A 19,311-nucleotide genomic window follows, 5' to 3' on the forward strand; every position below is an offset into this window, starting at 1 on the left:
AGGAGAGAAAAGATCAAGTTCAATCTACATTAAGACGGTTTTGTGAGTTGTTTTTTTGTGTGTCTAAAAGTCTCGCTATTTAAAGCCACATCCTGGATGTGAAATTGACCATGAACAAGTCAATGTTATAGTTCTTATCTCTGAAATGTGCAATACCGTTTGACAGTCAAATTCCTCACTAAGATTAGATTTACACAGAATACAATCCTTCCGTTCAGTTGGTCTCACAAAGTGACTGAAATGTTAAAAATACGTTTGTCAGAGTTTCAGGTTCGTTCAGCAAAGTTTGCTGGTAAAAGAGAAGTTGGGGCGTGACGTCACTCCCGGGGTGGGCGGGGCCAGCATGTGCCCCACCGGCTCCTCTGAGTGCGTAACAGCGGACGCAGCAGCATCCACAGCGCCGCACGGCACGGCACGGCACAGCACGGAGAACTGCCCTGGTTGAACAAAACAAATCAACAAGCTGAGAAGAAGTGGCGAGCCTGTGTCTCCAGTCTGGGAGGAAAGAGAGCAGAAGGTGAGAGAAGGAGGGAGATAGAGCAGGAAGAGGAAGAGCAAGGAGTCCATAAGGTGCTTCGGCGAGAGACACCCCCCGGACAGTGACGCTTGCAGCAGCATCAGGACCACCAGGATGGAGGGCGAGAATTACGGTTGGTCTTCATCCCACCCACACTCACTTATAGCCCGCACGGCATTTAGAGGAAGCTCCTCACGTACACAGAGTTTCTATTCAGCGTCAGTTTCCATGCGCTGCTGTGCCAAGTGATCTGATATGTGTTCATCTCGGTGCCAGTCTAATGCACAAGTGACTGCATGGCACAGCTCTACACCCACACTTCCTCATGTGGTGTTTAATAAGTTGAATACAACCACAGGAGAGGACATGTTGGCAGTTTCACAAACCAGTGCAGGTGGCTTCCATGGAGCTCAACATAAAAAGATCTGTGTGATGAATTATTAAGCATCACACTGCAGGTGTATGACAGCTCGGTGGAAACTGGAACTAATCTTCACATCTGTGAAATGAAAGCAGCGAGAACCAGAAAAAGTTCTTGCCATCATCAAAACCCGATTTGTTTATGTTGGCCTCTGCTCTGAGGCTCTTTACACGATGAGACCGTCTCATACACAGGCCCTCATGGCTGAGACGAGTCATCTTTAATGTCCTGACATCATCTCATTGAGCTGATGGCTGCATGTCTCAGGCCGTGATGGAGTCTTCATCTCAATTATTTAGCAGTTTGAGTTTTTCTGTGAGCTTTAAAGCGTCTCAAAATAGAATCAGCAGCCATGGCCTCATTTGGAGGTTTCAACTCGTGTTCCGTCAGAAGGAGGGTGGGCTTTCGTCTGGGTTGCATGAAAAGACAAAAAAAAAATGTATTCTCGTCTTGTGAGATTATTGATCTGCAGTTTCATAAATGTTTTGTGCAGTGTCAAGAAATTCTCATTGAGGTTTAAAAATACTGGACAGCCCATCCTGCATGTGTCTCCTCCGCCCTGCAGCTGGATAATCCTATTTGTTTGCAGCAGCCCTCGCCTCGTCTGTGCTGTCCCTTTCTTACCTTGCATTCAATTCAGCTGAACAACTGCTGAATGGTTATGTAATAATCCGTGAAAGAGCGATGCAGCAAGGGAAGGGACACGTTGACGCTCCCAGCTGATGCAAAATAACACTCACACTGTCTCTGACACCTCCTCAGTCAAATCAGCTGCTCCTGGATATGAACTCTTTATTTCGGTGTAGACAGGACTTATGCAACAGGAAATGTTGTATGCCTGAGGGGACTGGCAGGTTAATGTGTTTGTTTAATAGCTTTTCTATGATATAAGTGCAGTACCCTTCTAAAATAGTGTTTTTACTTTTTTTACTGCATGCTTCTTTGATGTTGCTGAAGGTGCTGCTGCCTGATAAATCAGTTATCTTGGGAGTCATTGGGTGTAGCTCAAGCTTCAAAAGCTCTGAACTGCAGGGTGTCAACCAAAATGTCCCTGCTGCACTTTTGCCATCTACCTGCACTCGTCAACGCAGCCCTGGTTCCTCTTTGCATAATGAAACCTGAACACACAAAAGGAAGTTCATGGGCGTGGCAGGTATACGTGTGGTTGCTGTGGTTATGTGCCGTCGCTGCTCTCGGCCCGATACCCTCCTCCTCCTCCTCCTCCTCCCTCCTCGGCTGAGTGATTGATGCCTCGACTGGCCTGTATTGTGTGTTTTTTCTCGCAGCCGAGCAGACAAAGTGTGTCACCAAAAAAGAAAAAATCAAAAGATATAAATGAGAATTTGAAATCTTTCCCATCAAAGTGTGAGAAAGTTCTCGGAGTTCATCTTCTGACACAACCCAGAAATAAACATCCTGAAAACACAGGCAACAAACTTATCCTTCTTTTTTTTTATCATTCAATTGATTCAGCTGCACACAAACAAGGATATCAAACCTGTCACATTGAGCAGGCAGCTGCAATGGAAATCTGGAAGTGCTGCAACTTTACACAAAGGTCTCACTAAGCCCAGTTAGTCTTTATTTAGGTGGGTGAGTTTTTCCCTTGTGTGGTGTGAGTTTGTTTCGGTTGAGCCGTGCCAGCAGAGGTGCTTGTTCTGCTCCCACCACAGACAGGTGTTAGTCACTGGAGGGGATGCTAACATTAGGCGGCAGTGTGGGAGTTCCACCAACACAGAACATCAACCTCTCTGCAGGTTTGCATCCAGCTGGGGAAACTACAGACCTGACTTCTTAAAGACAAACACATGGTCTACTGTCTACTCTGGCAGAAGGAGCTTTTCTCCCTTACTTGTCTGCAGATGGGTTTTTCACTGACTTGTAACAGATGAGTTAAAGCAAAGTGGGCAACTCCAGGAAGCTGAGAATAAGGGTGTTGGTGCCTGATATGTCCACATGGTGGCATGTTTGCACAAAGATACCGGAAAAGGAACTGAGAACAGCCACTAAAAACATAATGTTTGCAACATGGTGCAGAGGTGCTGATTATTATAATTATAATTTTTGTGATTTGAAGGTGTCTTGATTCATAGTTATTTATGAGATAGACGGATTAGGTTCGGATTGAAGATAATTCTTGTTATGCTTCCCCACCCTCCACTTTATGAAAGAATAGAATTAGTTACCAGTTGAGTTTAGACAGGATAACTGCTGTATTGTCACGCTATTGTGGATTTTGAGTGGCTTTTACAGCAATTATGCAATTCTCTTATATTTCCACTCTTTCCTATTCATTCATCTGGGCATCTCTGAGATTGTGCCAGATAATAATAAGTCTATATAAGGAGTCCATTAGAAGTTAAAGATAGTTATTAATTATATATTAATCCGTCCCTGTTATTTGAAGGGTGTTTTGGACAGTGAAGCGCCAGAGCAACCGGAGCTCTGTGGGATCTCGTCATTCACAGAGAACTATTGCATAAGTGATCATTGAGTGTGGGCAGTCTGGGCACCTATGGGCCCTTGTGGGTTTGTCAGTGAGAGCAACTGGTGCTGTGAGTTTCTAATGTCTTTTTGAGCTTTATAAAATAACCTAGAAGTTTGAGACTCATGAATGGTTTAGTAAACCTACCGACCTACTTAATGAGTGACCTATAGAGCGACCTATTTACCTGAGATAAGAAGAGACAAGATAAGATAAGATAAGATAATCCTTTATTTGTCCCAATTTGCAGTGAAAGCAGCAAGAGGGTTGTCAAAAAATAGAAGTCAGTAATTAATAGTATTCTATCTATTTATCTATCTATCTATCTATCTATCTATCTATCTATCTATCTATCTATCTATCTATCTATCCATTCATCCATCCACTGTATCTTTCTATCTATCTATCTGTTAACATGCAAATGAAGCTGTGTGTGGTGGAGTTAACGAGTGGGAGAGGAATCTGCATGCTTAAAAAAGAGAAGAGAAAGATTTGTGCTGACTTCACTGTGTCATCTGCTGCTCTTCCTTCTGTGACAGGGCTGCCGCTCCTCTGGGTGTTGTGCAGCTGCAGCGTTTTTAAAGTCGCCAGGACTGACTCTGCAGTTCACCCAGGGGTCAGCGTGAGCCCCTCGGCCCTGTGGTACTGACCCGGGGCCGATCAAGATGGCCACATCAAGGTTGCAGCCCATGTGAACAACCAACAAGTGCAGCGAGTGACAGAGCTACCTCATCGCATTCAGCCACGGCCTCCTCGGCCTGGTGCCAACACGCTGCCCTTGACGGCGTGATTGACAGAGAGGGCACGGTCAAAGAGTCTGCTAATGACCGAGGGTGACTGAGGGAGGCTGTGGTTAAGGAGACTCTGTGTGATTGACAGGTGGGCTAATTCAGAGTGGCAGGCGGAGCGGACTTGGTTCAGGAGTGGAGGTAAATATTTATAATTTGCTCCAAATAAGACGAAGTAATCAATTGTCGCTGATTATGAGCACATGTGTGCCAGAACCAGACCAATTATTTTGTTGTATGACTGTGCAAATGTGTTTGTGTGTGTGTGTCCATATGTGTGACGATGCTCCAAGACCCCAAAATGGGATTTCGCCGTGGTGAACGACTCCCAATAGCAGTGGAAATAATCGAATCAAAACAAATGGCTCACAGTGTTTTGCCCAGGAGCAAATCATTTCTTCCACCCTGTTGCTAAGCAACAATGAAATCTTGATTTTCATGTACAAGACTTCGAAGCCAAAAAAAACGACAAGCGACCAGAAGCTAAAAGCAACTGAGGGTAGAAAGGGAACTTAAAACTGCACAGCACAAAACAGAAGCAGCGACGACGGGTCACTGTGACTCTCATGTTGTGTGAAACTTTAAATTTATTCTTAGTTGTTTTCTTTTATTTCTTCTGTTGGTTTTCACTGTGATTGTGTGTTTTTTATAATTGGTCCCAATGGCTAAAGTCATAGAAAACACAGATTTGTCTCAAAGGAAATGTTTTATATGATTTCAACCTGGCTTCTGTGTTTATATGTGCAGTCTGTTGGGTCGCAGCAATATCTGCTTGAATCAGTATGCAAAAGTAGCAAGAGAGTGCAAGTGGGAGAGAGAAAGAGGGAGGGAGAAAGAGAGAGAGAGAGAGAGAACGAACAGAGGAGGATAGAGGGAGGCTGAGACAGCGGCACAAAAGGGGAACAGGGAGAAAAGCAGAAGGTGTTTTCAGCAAGTTGCACATTCGAACCGAGGGAGGAAGAGAAAGTAGGTGAACGTGAAGGGATCGGCCTCCCAGGAGAGAGGAGGGGAATTCAATCGACTGGGAGAACTGGTGACGCCCAGCAGGACCTTACACTTGGGAGTCTCTCCACGGACGCAATGTCCAGGGGCTCGGAGTGAGCGTCGGAGTCAGGGGCCTTCGCAACTTCCCTTTTCCTCCACCTCGGTGCGACTCGAGAGGCTGCAACTTTAGACCTCAACGCACGCAGGCCAGTCTGCAGCTATGGGGACAGTGAGTGAACTCTGCGTGTCCAGTCTTCAGACGTTCTTGTGTCCAGCTGTGAAGGCGCTCCAACAACCTCCAGGTAGAGTAAAGGCAGACCTGTGGGCCGTGTGGGGCAAGCTCCATTGACATAAGGTTGTTTTGCTGCTGGTTTACTTGTTGGTGTCCTGTTAGTGTTGAGTGACCATGTTTAAACCATCTTTCACTACCAGCACTGACAGACTTCTCTCCATGCGTTGTGCTCGTGTGTCGACCGGAACAAACAGGCAGTTGGACAGAAATAGCGGGAGCTTCTCATGGCTTAATGAGGCTCCCTCCTTTAGCTCAACTTAAACCTCTGCTCCACACACACACACACACACACACACGCGCATGCACACACACACACGCTGAGAGAGGCCGAGCTAAAGTAATTACTCCACCGAGCAGATCTAATCTTAAGCAGGTCTCAAACACGTCCACAGCCGAACTCATTCCAACTGACTGTGTTCACGGTTAAAGTAGATCCACAGACGACCACACTGAGATGTCCCCTCTCTCTCTCCAGTTGATAGCTGACGTGTTGGTGGCGGGGATCTGTTACGGGAGATCACCTCCCAAACCTGGATAAACAGATTTGACTGCTTCCCAGTTTAATCACAGATGGAGAAGCAGGCACGAGTGGAACTGGCTGAGTCTCTTCAGGAGATTGTTTATACACGCCATCTGTCCCCATGTGTCCAGATCTGCTCTTTAATTTTGTAGTAATACTGTGTGTGTGTGTGTGTTTTGGTTGTTAGGTTTTGCAGCTGTATTACCTTGAAGTGTTGACATGGCTTAACCTCCCCATGTTGTGGTGAATCAGCTGACTGAGTGTGTACCAATGGGGAAGCGGTGCTGTCTCAGGGATTTTAAGAACGCCTGAATCAGCAGCGGGGACCTGTGTGATAGGAAAATTGTAACGAAAAAACTGAAGAGGGGGAAGTGATCCGGATTCTTCTGGTGACGGCAGCGTTTCACAGATTTTGATCAAGCAAAAAATTAAAATGACGCAGAAGAGCTCAAGTTTTAAAATGAAACTAGTCTTCATTACAATTTCCAAAAAGGACCAGACCTAACTTATATATTTTGTTTACTTGTGTATGGACATTATTCAGAATGTTTCCAACAAACGCAGAGGAATCCACAAACAGGACGGTTCGTGTCTGTTTACTTTACCGCTGCTGTAACTTTTGTAATAGATCACGTTTATTCTTTGTCGTTCAAACCTCAAACATGACCTCCTCTGTGATGACGTCAGGCAGATTTTCATCAGCAATGGTGCTGAAGTCAACAACTTCAAACCTTTTGTCATTGTTTTGATTGAGAGACCCCTAGCGGCTGAATTTACAAATTATATTTTTAAAATACTGGTTTGTGAGTTTAATATTCAGCCTCCAGTCCAGTACATGAAGCGGCACATTCACTTCAGCTGCCAACCCGCCTGCACGTGTCCTAAACTGTGATAACAGTAATGTTGTGGTGGCAGCCATTATACATTCTGCACCTCTAATGGTGGGAGGAGGCTGCCTGGACGGTGGTGTTTCTGTTTCTGCTTTTAGTCGTGAATCATGCAAGTGATTCATGTGTGACTCATCTATAACTGGCACCATCACACTTTATCAGCAGCACGATGACATCGCTCCTAAATATGTCATTATAAATAAGAAGTTGTCTGGTGTTATATAACTGTTTTATTTCAGCAGTGTTGTTGCTCATCCCAACTTTAAAGGTTCCTGTGAATCTTTTGCCAACTTAATCTTCACAAAGCCGACACAGAAGTGGAGGCGCGTGTTTTACTTTATTGGAGCTTTTTATTCAGCTCGATTGAGGCACAGGACGGTGACATGTGTGGTGAGTCACACATTTGCATCTGCTGAGTCGGGCAGGTGTGCCCAGGCTTTTCCCGGCCTCTTTGACAGTAGAAATTAGTCATGTGGGCTCCAGGGGCAGCTGGGGACACACTGGTCTGTTTGGGAGCACAGTCAAGTCCATTAGCAGCAGCAGCAGCAGCAGCAGCAGCGGTGCTTGTTCGGGAATATTTGCCAAATCAGCTTTTTGTAAAGGAGAGGATAGTGCAGTGACGGCTGTTAAAATGACACGGCAACATGACTCTTCTTACTGTAAGTCCTGTTATTTATGTGTGATTGTGCAGACATTGTGTTGACATGCCTGCAGACACACTCCCAGCAGGGACTTTTTGATTGCCCAATTGATTAGGATGATAATGATGATTGCCTCCTTAGCCTTCAGTCTTCCAATGCAGTGGTGGTGCTCGTGTTTGGTGAACATGTCAAGTGCAGCAATGAGCGCCGTGCAAACTGCTGTGAGCCTGGCCTGAGGAACAGCGACTCGCCAGGCTCCCAGCTTTCCTTCTTCATCAGACGCTCACTGCATTTCGCATCCTCCTCCTAAAACTGATTTGCAAAGTCACAGGCTCTGACAGCGGTTTTCCTGCATGCATATGTGCAGGGGCAGCAGCGAGCTCTGCTGCAGGCTGACATTAAGGAAATATGCTGTTTGAGATATGTGATTAGCATGCTATATTTACAGCATGTTTGTCATTGCAAAGTATTTGGCTGGGTATATCTTTTCTTTCCCTCACACACACACACACACACACACACACACACACAGACACACACACAAGAAAAGTGACATTAAAGCTAAATATACACTCGAATTACTACATGACTCATGTCAGCAATCGAACTGAAGGGGCACACACCCTTTCGCCGAGAAAATTATATGATGGATTGCTCCAAAGGTCTCATTACCTGTGTCAGCTGAGCAGCGTTTTTTGAAATCAGCTCGAGCATTTAGTCATGCATGGAGCAATAAAACGACTGCAACAGCTTTTGCCAAAGAATGTCTGCTATGCACATAGTAAGCTCCTGTTTCTCAATAAGCCTCTTTGGGCTTGTTGTTTGTATGTGAAAGAGGAAGAGAACCAAAACAGGCATGTCATTGTGTGATATGACCCAACACACTGCAGCTAACGAAACCACTAGTTGTTTCTAAATGTGAGGATAAATCTGTCTGTGTGACAGTATCTGACCATTAGATCAGTAGTTTTGGTTTTTGAAATTTTGCCCACAATCAAACAAATGAAAAAAACTTTTTAAACATAACCTCCTTTGGTAAAGGTACATATTTATGATTCCATACATGTTGTTTCTGTTTTTTTCCTGCTGGTACAACTGTAAATATGGCAAATGATCAGCAGGGGTCACTATTGGCATCTCCTCTCATAGACTTATGTTCTGGCCTCAGGAGAAGACAGCTTGAACCAGTGAGGACTCTCCTCAGGAAAGCATCAATGTAAAGGGTCATTCCACAGATTTTTTTAAAGAATTCGATCACTTTACCTGTTGTCGTCTCTGTGCGGAGGGAGTTTTCTCTTTAGAACACGACCCCATGATATGATAAGGGTCATCTCGGCTTGAGATAGGAAGGTATAAATTTTATAAGCCTGTAACAAACTGAGACTGTTGATTTTGCTGCTGGAAAGTTGTGACGCTATAGCGTTCCTTCATTTCAGACAGAGCTAATTCTATATATTCTTAAGGAGCAATCCATCCATCCATCACCTATCCTACGTAATGTCACAACCGGATGTTTGTTATATTGCTATTGATGAAGGTTATATTTAGATAATGTTTTATTGCACATCCCTACATGGGCCTGACTTTAAATGTCATGTGTTCCTGTTTCAAACTGTCACTCCCTGCTGAACAAATAAATGAAAGTCCTTCAAAGAGTTTCTTCTCTATCTTTTAACATGCATGAACCAAAACCTCTTCCCACTCCATAATTCAGCGTTCGATTGGAGGTTTTCGATAAATTTGTCACATGCCTTTGTGCCCACACGGAAGTGGCAAACGATAACTTTGTGTGCTGATATCGACTCATGATCTCTGCTGATCGTTTAGAAAGGTCACGCCGCTTTCACTTGTTCCGGCTTCTTTAGCACCGATTAACAGCAACGCTCCGGGGAACAGACGAACCCATGACAATGAATTGAAACTTTGTGTGTACAGGGCTCACTTTCACAAAGGGCAGCATTGTCCATGGTTGCGGGTTTAGGTCCGCACAACCGAGCCATTCAAGTCGCACAGCTTGAAGAAGAGCGCCTGCAAATGGAGTGGCTGTGCAGACTGTCGCACACCCTCAGAGAAAGAAGTCTTGATGAGGTCTTCAAACAAGAGATGAAGCCCAGTATTTGCTGTGCTACTCAAAACGGAGAGAGGAGTTGTTTTCTCTCCCGCTACCTGGCCTCTTTCATTGGCTGTGAGCGCAGCATTCCTCTTGGCCTCATGTGTTCATCAACAGGCAGCCACAAGCTCGGCCTGCTCCTGTCTCACAGCAGCACAGTTGTACTTCTACAAACAGCAGGCTGATGAATTCACTTCTCCCAAAGAGATGGGTGACTGTGTGTTGAAAACAACAAATTCAGAGGGACTGCTTGTGACGAGAAGCTGGTTAAAGTTTTATATAAAATATTTCTCAGTCTCACCCCGATATGGCGGAACCAGTTTCACCATTAATGACACATCCAAATGAATGTGTTAGCAGCCTTGAGAGGGTGGGACCACACTTTCACTTGTGTAACAGTGAACACACTCACGCACACACACACACAATGGGTGAGGGTTCCCATGGTGACTGATTTCCAGGGAGTGGGATTTTCCAGGCGGTGTCCAGAACGGTGGACACTTTGTTCGGGAGGTTGACTTTGATCTAAGTCAGTAGATCAAGGGAGGACAATTCCTGACCCTTTAAATACACACACACACACACACACACACACACATATACTTTTGGCGGATGTGCAATATTTATATGTGTGTATTAATTACACTCTCCCTGCCCCCATTGCTCATTCCTGTCTCAACAACTTTGTTGTGTTTGTGTGTGTCTGTGTGTTGGTGTGAGAGAGAGAGAGAGAGAGAGAGAGAAAGAGAGAGAGCAACAGGGTGTTAACGCAGGCGGCACCAAACGCGTCATCTGGCCCATTTTCTGCACCTTTCGGCAGAGCAGTGTCGTCAGCAGGGACAGGGGAATGTTAGCGGATACAGATGAAGCTCTCCTTCAAAATAAATCTAATAAATAATAATAATTATTATTATGCACTACTAATTGAACCCCATTTGTAGTCAACCAATACACGTGCTTATTGATTTTTCCTTTATGCTCTTTTATCATTGCGTGTTGATTCTCACAACAACTCAGCACAGTTTTCTGTAATTTTATTTACTTTGAGCTGTGTTTTATGTAAGAAAAGTGCTAAATGCAAATGTATTGTTATTATTATGATTTTCAGGTTGCAATGGATATGCCCCAATATGATTAAATTTGATTAACGTTAAATCTGAATCCTCGCAAGCATTTTATTACCACCTTTTCTTACAGTTTATAATTCACAACACACGCGTCTGCCGTTCAGTGTAATAACTAATAAAAAATAAATACATTTCAATCAATTGGAGCTAAAACACTTTTTCTCGTTCTCACCGAAACAACATGTGGGACTGTCAGATTGAAGGAATTGCTCGGTGGGGGTTTTATTATGAAAGTGTGGAAGGGAAGCTCCCTCGTGTCTGTGTCTGGCGCGTTGACAGAAAGTCTCGCACAGGAAACATTGGCTGGTTAAACTCCCCCGGCTGCTCAGACCACTCCTTCAGTCTGTCGACACTCTCCCCGCCGTCCGCCACCCAGAGGAATTCCCCATTTACACAATAGAAACTTTAAAGAAATCTACACGTTCGTCGATAGTCGATAATCCCGGTTGCACTCGACGAAGTTGCCGAAGCGGCTGAAACTTTTCGCGGACGTGCGAGGCGCAGACAGACGGACAGCATGGTGTTGAAGTCGGAAGACGGGATCGGTGAGTGAGAGACATTTTCACGTCTTCACCGGAACGTGTGAAGTAGAAACGCACATTTATTAGATGTTTATAATATGTGAAGCGTCAGCAGGTTTTACAAAAGTCACTCTCAGGAACCAAATGTGTGCGTGAAGTAGTCTCGTGCGTGTGCGTGTGTGTGTGGCCTTGTTGACAGTGTTTACTCCTCTGCCATTTGTACTATCACTGTGGTTTGTTGTGTTCACAATCAGATCCTCGCACGATTCATCAAAAGCTGTGGTTTAACTAAGAAGGATACACTTTTCATGCCTTTCCTGAATATATGAAAAGACTTAATAATATATATATATATTGTCATTTGTATAGTAATAGCAGATTCCAAATAAAGAATGGACAATAAACAAGTTTTATTGAGTGGTGTTTTCAGAAGCTGTTATTAGGGTGTAATACAATTTGAAAACTGACTAATCAGCTGATATATATATTTGAAAACATTGGCATTTATTCCCAAGATGTATTTTCCAAACTGTAAGTACACAGTTAAAACATAAACTTTTATTATAAAAAACTATAGATTTAAAGGAAACACAAATCTATGTATTTAGGCACTATTTAATATACTGATACAGACCTATGAGACTAAAATACAACTTAACCAACTGACTAACAACCAAATACATAGAGCTGGAATCGACATAAATGCAAATGTAATTGTTTATTCTGCAAATTTAAAGTGTTCATATGGGTAAACAAACACGGATACTGATATTTCTCATATCTGCCACCACATCAGGCTCTAGATATCTTAGTTATACATTTGATTTGTATACTTATTGAAGTGTCTGCTCCCTTTCTGTTTATTTTGTCACCATTTAGCATCTGTGAGTCTGCATCGCCAGGTTTAATACTTTATAGCCGCGTGTGTTGTGTATTATTAGTTTGGTATCAGAGTCGGGGGCTCAGCCTTTCACGCAGTGGTCACAGTCGAACAGCTTTTTGCCTCTGAGGGAACATCCCCAGTGTCGGCTTTCAGCGAGGGAAGCAACAGGTGTGAGAGCAGGCCCTTCACTCCTGCAGTGTCAGCATTGGAGGCAACACATTGTTTCACATGTTGCACTTCAGTTTCCTGTGTGATCTCTGCTTTTAAATCGTTTTGGCTCAGTTTTAAAAGTGACATTTCTCCCTATGAAGCCCGTTCTTACATCTGCAATATCCCTCTAACCTGTATGAAAAGACGATTGTAACACTTTGACATGAGTTTTTTTTTTTTTTTTTTAATGGAGTGTATTATTGCATTAGCACGAAACTCCTTTGAAGCCTGACAGAAAGCCCCTTGTTTCTGAGTGCGACGCCTTCGTCCCGTAGCCTTGCAGCATTAATTAGCAGCACCCTGGACCTGCGTCACTATTAATCGTGTTAGTGAACAGTGCACGTCTGACTGAGTGATCCTGTTATACGCTGCTGCTCCTTTGTTCTCCTGATGGATTGGGAGAACTTTGCACACTCTCTGCCTCCGCGGCCCCCACGGCTCGGCCCGGCTGGCACACAGCTGCATTGTTGGTACATGCACACAGATGAGAGGAGGGGGAACAGTCGATTCTCTTCAACTCCATTTGTCTCTGCCGTTTATGGTCTGGGTGGTCTGGGAAGTTTGAGTAGTTGTCGGTAATGGTTTCCTAATGAGTGGTGCTGAGAGCTCTAATGGGCTCTCCAGAACCATGTGCCCTGCCTGGCACTAATGCCCCGGTGGTTTGATAACCCTCAACCTCGCCCCATAATCACATTGTTAGCCTTCGCTCTGTATCAGTTGCAGTTCTCCTTTTTCCACCCAGGCTAGTTTGAGTTTTTTTTATAGTTCCTGCAGTAGACAAAAAGTATTTACTGTCCAGGTCATCTGGGCATTGTAAGTTTTAATGTTTGGTAGTTCAAAAAAAATGCAAAGAAGGGTGCACTGCTGAACTTTTTCAGGAAGGACTGTTTCACAAGTCAAAGAAAAGGATAAAAAAAAAAATGATAGTATAGTAATGTAAACACTGTCTGTCATGGTAACCTAAAGATACCTGTTCATTGTTTTTTCAATCATTTTTTTTAATAGAAAGCTCAAGAATGCTACAAATATATCAAGTATTCCACTGACAGAGAACAAATGAACAGAAAACACAAAAAGTTTGATAAAGTACTAATTGCTTAAGATACAATTTTCCAGATTTCCTGCTAGTTGAAGCTTTTCAATGATGACTTACAGTTTTTCTCTCTGTTATGATTGTAAGTGGATATCTTCAAGTCAAATTCAAGTTTCTTAACCTCTTAACCTTTGGATCCAGGAACTTGGTATCTAAAGTATCAAGTGGCTGATTAAATGTGAACAAAGGCGACTGTAATTTGTTGGCCTTGCTGAAACGTCCTGCTGCCTGTAAGGAAAACAGGAGGAGTCACCCGTAGAGCCCTAAATACCTGCACACTTACTGTTGACAGTAATGACTGGTTTGTGTGTGTCTCTATGTCGACCTGTCGTCACACAGGCCAGGGACAAGCAACACTCTCCTCTGTGTTCCACGAACAGATCATCTGGTCCTGAACCTTTGACTGAACGAGACGATACAGTAGATACGAGTGTGGCATACAGCTTTTCTTTCTCCGTCTTTCTGTGCCTGCTGTTCATGTTCCTCTCTTCTCTCCCAGCACTGATCCGAGTGTGTCTCAGGTTTGTACCTCAACAGGTACAGACACGCCCGGAGTCATTTTCTTCATACAGGAATAAACTCTGTGAGCCGCCGTGTTGATAAGGCCCAGAAATTCAAGATGCCGGCTGACGGGAGCTCGCTAGCGATATCATTGTGAATGAGTCTACAGCTCAGGGTTTGGTTTTGCTGTAGTAGCAGCAAAACCAAACCCTGTAGTGTCTGCTCGGCATTATTCTGTGTTTGCGCTGCAGGTAATATAGACATAAAACTGAAAGCATGTTTTGCGTGACATTACATGCTTCGCTCCTCACATGGATTAGCAGATATTTTCAACACTGCTTTCTTTGGAACCGTTCTGTATCTCCCTGGTTCTTCTGCTCCGCTCGAGCTGTGTTGTGATAGATTAGAAGGTTTAAAGTAAGAAAGGACGGTTATTTTACTGCCTTTCCCACAGGATGGGAGGGTTCAGCCACAGCTTTCACTCCTCTGATCTTACTTGCTCACAAACAGGAAGCTGAGAGCTTGACAGTCTGTGCTTGGCGGGAAGTGATGGCCTGAAGTTGGTGTGTGTGGGCTAGATGTTCGAGACTGCTCTGCTACAGAAAAAGTGAACACAAGACGAGCTGAAAGGGTTGTAAAAAATTACAAAATGTGTGGTTCCTTCAGCTTTCCCATCATGTGTTTTCTGAATGTGTGTGTGTGTGTGTGTATTTTTTTTCTACTGGCCAGGGAGGATGTTGACAGTAGCACAGCCCCGATAAGAATCAAGGCCAATAGCATCAGCGGACAAAAGCACGCATTGTTGATAGAAATAACTGTCCTGCATTTCAGGGAAAACAATAAGACAACTCCACATTGGTCTATCAAAACATTTAATGATGATAAACGCCAATGTAATAGAATGGAGATTAGTACAGAAAGCTTTTGTGCGTATAATGATGGCTTGAACGTGTGTGTGTGTGAGCAGCTGCAGGATGTTTGTGCTGTGGAAGTATCTGTATGTTTGCTTTACACTGAAGCAGTATGTGTGGTGGTGGGTCCAGCAATACGTTCTTCAGCTCCCAGTTCCCACCCTGTCACATCCTCTGGTCCAAGCATTCCTGCACAGCAGCGTTCCCACTGCGAGCAGACTGGCTGCGAACTCTGTTGGGGGGGTGGGGGGGCATTGTTCTCTTTGGGGTCTGACAGCCTCAAATCATATCAGAATAAATCTCAGCTCATACAAACACACATGAAAATATCACCACACCATTCGTTTACACTTGACAAGTGTGTGCTGGTGTAAAGGGGAAGCGGTTTATTTATTTGTAGTTACAGAAAATAAAGAGGAAAAATAATTGTTAAAAATCCGGGCAGAGATTTATCTTCAGCTATACTTTTATTTTTCAACAAAATTGTTAAGTGCCGTAGAACAAAAAAGAAAGAAAGGTAGAGAAAAGTTCCTGACTTTCTTTCAGATTAAATTAATTTTTCATTTAGTGAAAAATAAGTCTCTATTAAAACATCTTTACTCAGATTCTTAAGATTCAGGAAGCCCAAAGAGTATATTACAAATGACAAAAGTATAATTCTCACAGACATGTGTTTCACAAGTTAGAAATTTGTCATGGAAATTTGCTGCTGTGCCAGATGACGAACTGTGTTTCAGCTGATGAGCCTGTTTCCAATGAGACGTTGCTTCATTTGAAAGGAGGCCAAAAAGTTTTTAATCCATTGTTAATATACTTAATATTTAATTTCTCTGTGATTTTCCCAGAACAACACAGAGACAGGACACCTGATCTTTAAATGCGAGGTTTTATCTGAATTTAAGACACAACTGCAATTCAAAGTGCTTTACATAAAAATACGAGACACATAAAATATAAAAGAGGGACAAACAGTAGATTAAAATCACTTTATTCAGATTCCTTTTATCATAAAGAAGCTTAAACGACCTTTTCCGTCAAGTTTTTAATGTTGATATAACTAAGATCAGTTTTTCTGATGTTTGTGTCCTCACTGTTGCCGTTTAATGCTGAGACACTCTACTTGTCTGGAAATGCAGCTTTCTAATGCAGGACATAAATCATTACCTGTCAACAAACACATGGATCCCATACTGACATGAGTCAGAGGAAGGCCCGTCACTGTGGGACTGCAGAGTTCAGTCAGCACAGCAGAGGGCTCCAGGTTGACTCATCCCACTTCAAGCAGACATGAGGCAAGCGCTCCCGTCTGCTCCGTGGTACAGACTCACCCAAGACAAGTGTGCAATCCTTCTGGGCATGCATCATTAGCACAGGGATGAGGCTCAGACACCATCCTGAACGTGACAAGAATACACGATTGTCTTCAGCACAGGCTCCATCGTTAATGTGGACTTTTGAGGATTAATGATAGTATGACTGGTTGGATGACTGGTCAGGGAAGAGCAGGACTGGCTTCAAGTGCTGACTCATGACAAATGCTCATCACTTCCTGACCAGATGCGTCCAAAGAACAGTTCATACTCATCTTAATTAAAAGTTGACGTCTTTTTTTTGACATATTGGCTCTGGCGGCACCGAATTAAGATTTGTTTATCTTGCTTATTTGAAAATGAAACATTTGGATGTTTAAGACTTAAATATGCAAATTCTGTGGCCCTGGTGGACATCACAGTGCAACTTTCCCTGTAAAACACTTAGTGTGCCCATCGGGTCAGTCAATATTAGTTTATTATTAAAGACATCCCGATGGATTGGCTCGAGATAATTGGCCAGTTTCCTGCTCGATCAGACATGACCGGTGGCCACCTGATCAGGCTCAGCCATCGGATGGAGACAGTTAAAACATCAAGAAGCTACAAGGCAAAGCAGATAATCTCTGCTTTCTTTTATTGCCAATGAATTCAGAAATGTTGCACCTGTTTCCTTTTGGAAAAGTAAATGATATCACTGTCATTTGGATCTACGACAAAAATAGTAACCTGACGCAGTTTTAAAAAAGTTATTAAGATTAAGTGTTTCATTGTGAGCATACAGGTGATCTTTCCATAAGGAAAAGTTACCAAACTGTTTGTGCATGCTGTCAATTCTTGTTAAAAATTTTAATTTGTCAGGAAGATAAATAAACATAACATACAACGAAATATACTCAGATCAACTCAACATTGGAAGAAAGTCATATTTTTATTGATTTGTATAGACTTGTGTCTGAGTGTGCGTTCGTGTGTGTGCGCGTGTGTGAGTCAGGAGGCAGAAAAAGGGAATGACCACTGGGTGGAGCCTCCATGTTAGATGGTAGTGACAGCAAAACAGAGAGAGAGAGAGGAGGGAGGGAGGGAGGGAGGGAGGGAGGGAGTGAGTAAGGCTCCTTCCCCAGTTGGACTGAGTCAGTGTGTGTGTGTATGTGTGTGTGTGCTGTGGACAGGCTGGGAGCTGATATTTCGGCTGTATGTATGAAAACGCCGGCAGTATCTCCGGGCCTGATCGGGGGAGCAGGCTCCTTCTCTCTGCCGCTCGACATGTTGACGTGCGGCCGGCCAGCATCAAACAGCAGCTGACAGAGGCAGGGACCGCCGGGTGTTTTTATTTAATTTTTCCTTAAATTGAATTACAAGAAGATGGAGTAGAACGAGACAAGGAGCTCCCTGCAAAGACGGTACAAAGTGACACTTCGGGGGATTTCTCGGTTCAGGTCAGCAGTTTGAATTGACGATGCCTGTGTGTTTGTTTGCTGAATTGATCCTGTGTGTGTGGAGCTTGTGGTCTTTGGCCCTTGCTGTCATGTGGGTCAGTTTTCATTGGGTGTACCTGCTGCCTCCACACATTGACAGCATGGATGATTGAGTCAGTGGAGAAAATGAATGCTTCTCCAGCCTCATCCCTGGTTGTCGCTTGTTGCCTTCAGGCCAATGATTGTCGCTACCACTGACTGACACTTCAGATGACAGGGCAGTGTGGTGCTGTCAGTGTGGGTGAGGGGTCTTTTCGTGGGTGTGCGGGAGGGGGTATCACCGCTCATATATCGGCGCTGTAAAAGTCCAGATGCACATCATGACCCTGTTGGTTGTGGAACAAGGTTTTCACATTTCACTTCACAGCAGGCCACTTCATTGGACACAAAGGGTCTAAACTTGGAAGTAACGCCAAGGATGCTTAAGCCGTCACTTCGCGTCGAGGAATGTCCCCAGAGGCAGCTTGCAGACACAAAGGGAGAGCTGTGATCGTCCCACTGCTCTTCCCACTGTCTCTCTGTTGTTTCTCCACTCGCCGTCCCACACCTCCCCGACCAAACACAGGGCTCCTTCTCTCTCCCCCTTCACCTCCTCCTACCCTCAGGCCAGGTCAGGTTGGACGCTCAGTGGCTTTTTGATCCAGAGATGGGGGTCCCTTTCTTTGGTCTCGCTCTGATTCTGTTTTGTGTTCAGCAGCAGCAGCAGCTATGGATCAGGAGGTCAGAGTTCAACGAGTTCTTTTGGGCTCATGCCCAGTTTATTAACTTGCATTCCTTCACACCCCCTGCACTCTGCTTTGATACAGACTGTCTGGTTCAAAGGCTGAAGGTGTGTGTGTGTGTGTGTGTGTGTGTGTGTGTGTGTGTGTGTGTGTGTGTGTGTGTCTAGAGATGTTGTGGCGACCTGCTTTCACTTTCTACTTTCTGTGGACTGTCTTTATTATGAGGACGAGGCAAGTCCCTAAATCACAAGTCATTGAATTTCAAGGTTCAGGTTAGGGCTGGAGTATGTATTCTGGAAATTAATTTAAATCATTATAATGTAAGTGTGTGTGTGTGTGTAAAATATATATGAGGCTGGGTCCCTTTGGGATTTGCTTTAGTAATGAGATTTAGTCTCATATCAGAGATCAGCAGCATAGACAATCGCATTTTGAATCACCTGTGCTTGTTCGAGCAGGACACAGCAGAACAGATCAGGAACCTCACATCTATTTAATACACTTTGTTTTATCTTGACTGTGTGTGTGTGTGTGTGTGTGTGTGTGTGTGTGTGTGTGTGTGAGAGATCATATGTGTTTGTCCATCCCGTGTGTGTGTTTAGTGGTAGATATATTAAACCACATGAAGTAGAGGCTGTTTCTTCCTCACATCTGGCCCTCGTATTGATTTAGGCTCAAGGGCGATTGATTGGGACCTTGGGGTGGGAGGTCGCCCTTTTAACAAGTTTAAAGGGAACTGTCCATGATACTACGGAGACAAAAGGCTGTACAGCAACAACAAGAGCCCAGGGGGGCATGGGGGATGGGAGAAGGTGGAGAAAACTGATGCTCCCGGTTGCATTTTAGAGATGAGCAGGGGAGATGATGGAGGACCAGCAGGAGGAGAATGAACAACTCTAATGAAAAG

General features: G+C 44.0%; 1 protein-coding gene across 4 annotated transcripts in view; it reads left to right on the plus strand.

The window, feature by feature from the left end:
* Positions 1-540: 540 nt before the first annotated feature.
* Positions 541-19,311, plus strand: part of cyth1a (cytohesin 1a) — a 37,492-nt gene continuing 18,721 nt past the window's right edge. Inside the window, exon 1 of one of the 4 annotated variants that reach the window (XM_062407328.1) lies at positions 541-650. In XM_062407328.1, coding sequence (XP_062263312.1) covers positions 632-650 — 19 coding nt within the window. In that variant the 5' untranslated portion in view covers positions 541-631. Of the gene's footprint in view, positions 651-5,198; positions 5,498-11,094; positions 11,321-17,341; positions 17,644-19,311 lie in introns of those variants that run through there. The other 3 variants (XM_062407326.1, XM_062407327.1, XM_062407329.1) reach the window with 3 other exon arrangements.

The sequence above is a fragment of the Platichthys flesus genome, chromosome 16 (genome assembly GCF_949316205.1).
Source record: "Platichthys flesus chromosome 16, fPlaFle2.1, whole genome shotgun sequence".
Lineage (NCBI taxonomy): Eukaryota > Metazoa > Chordata > Actinopteri > Pleuronectiformes > Pleuronectidae > Platichthys > Platichthys flesus.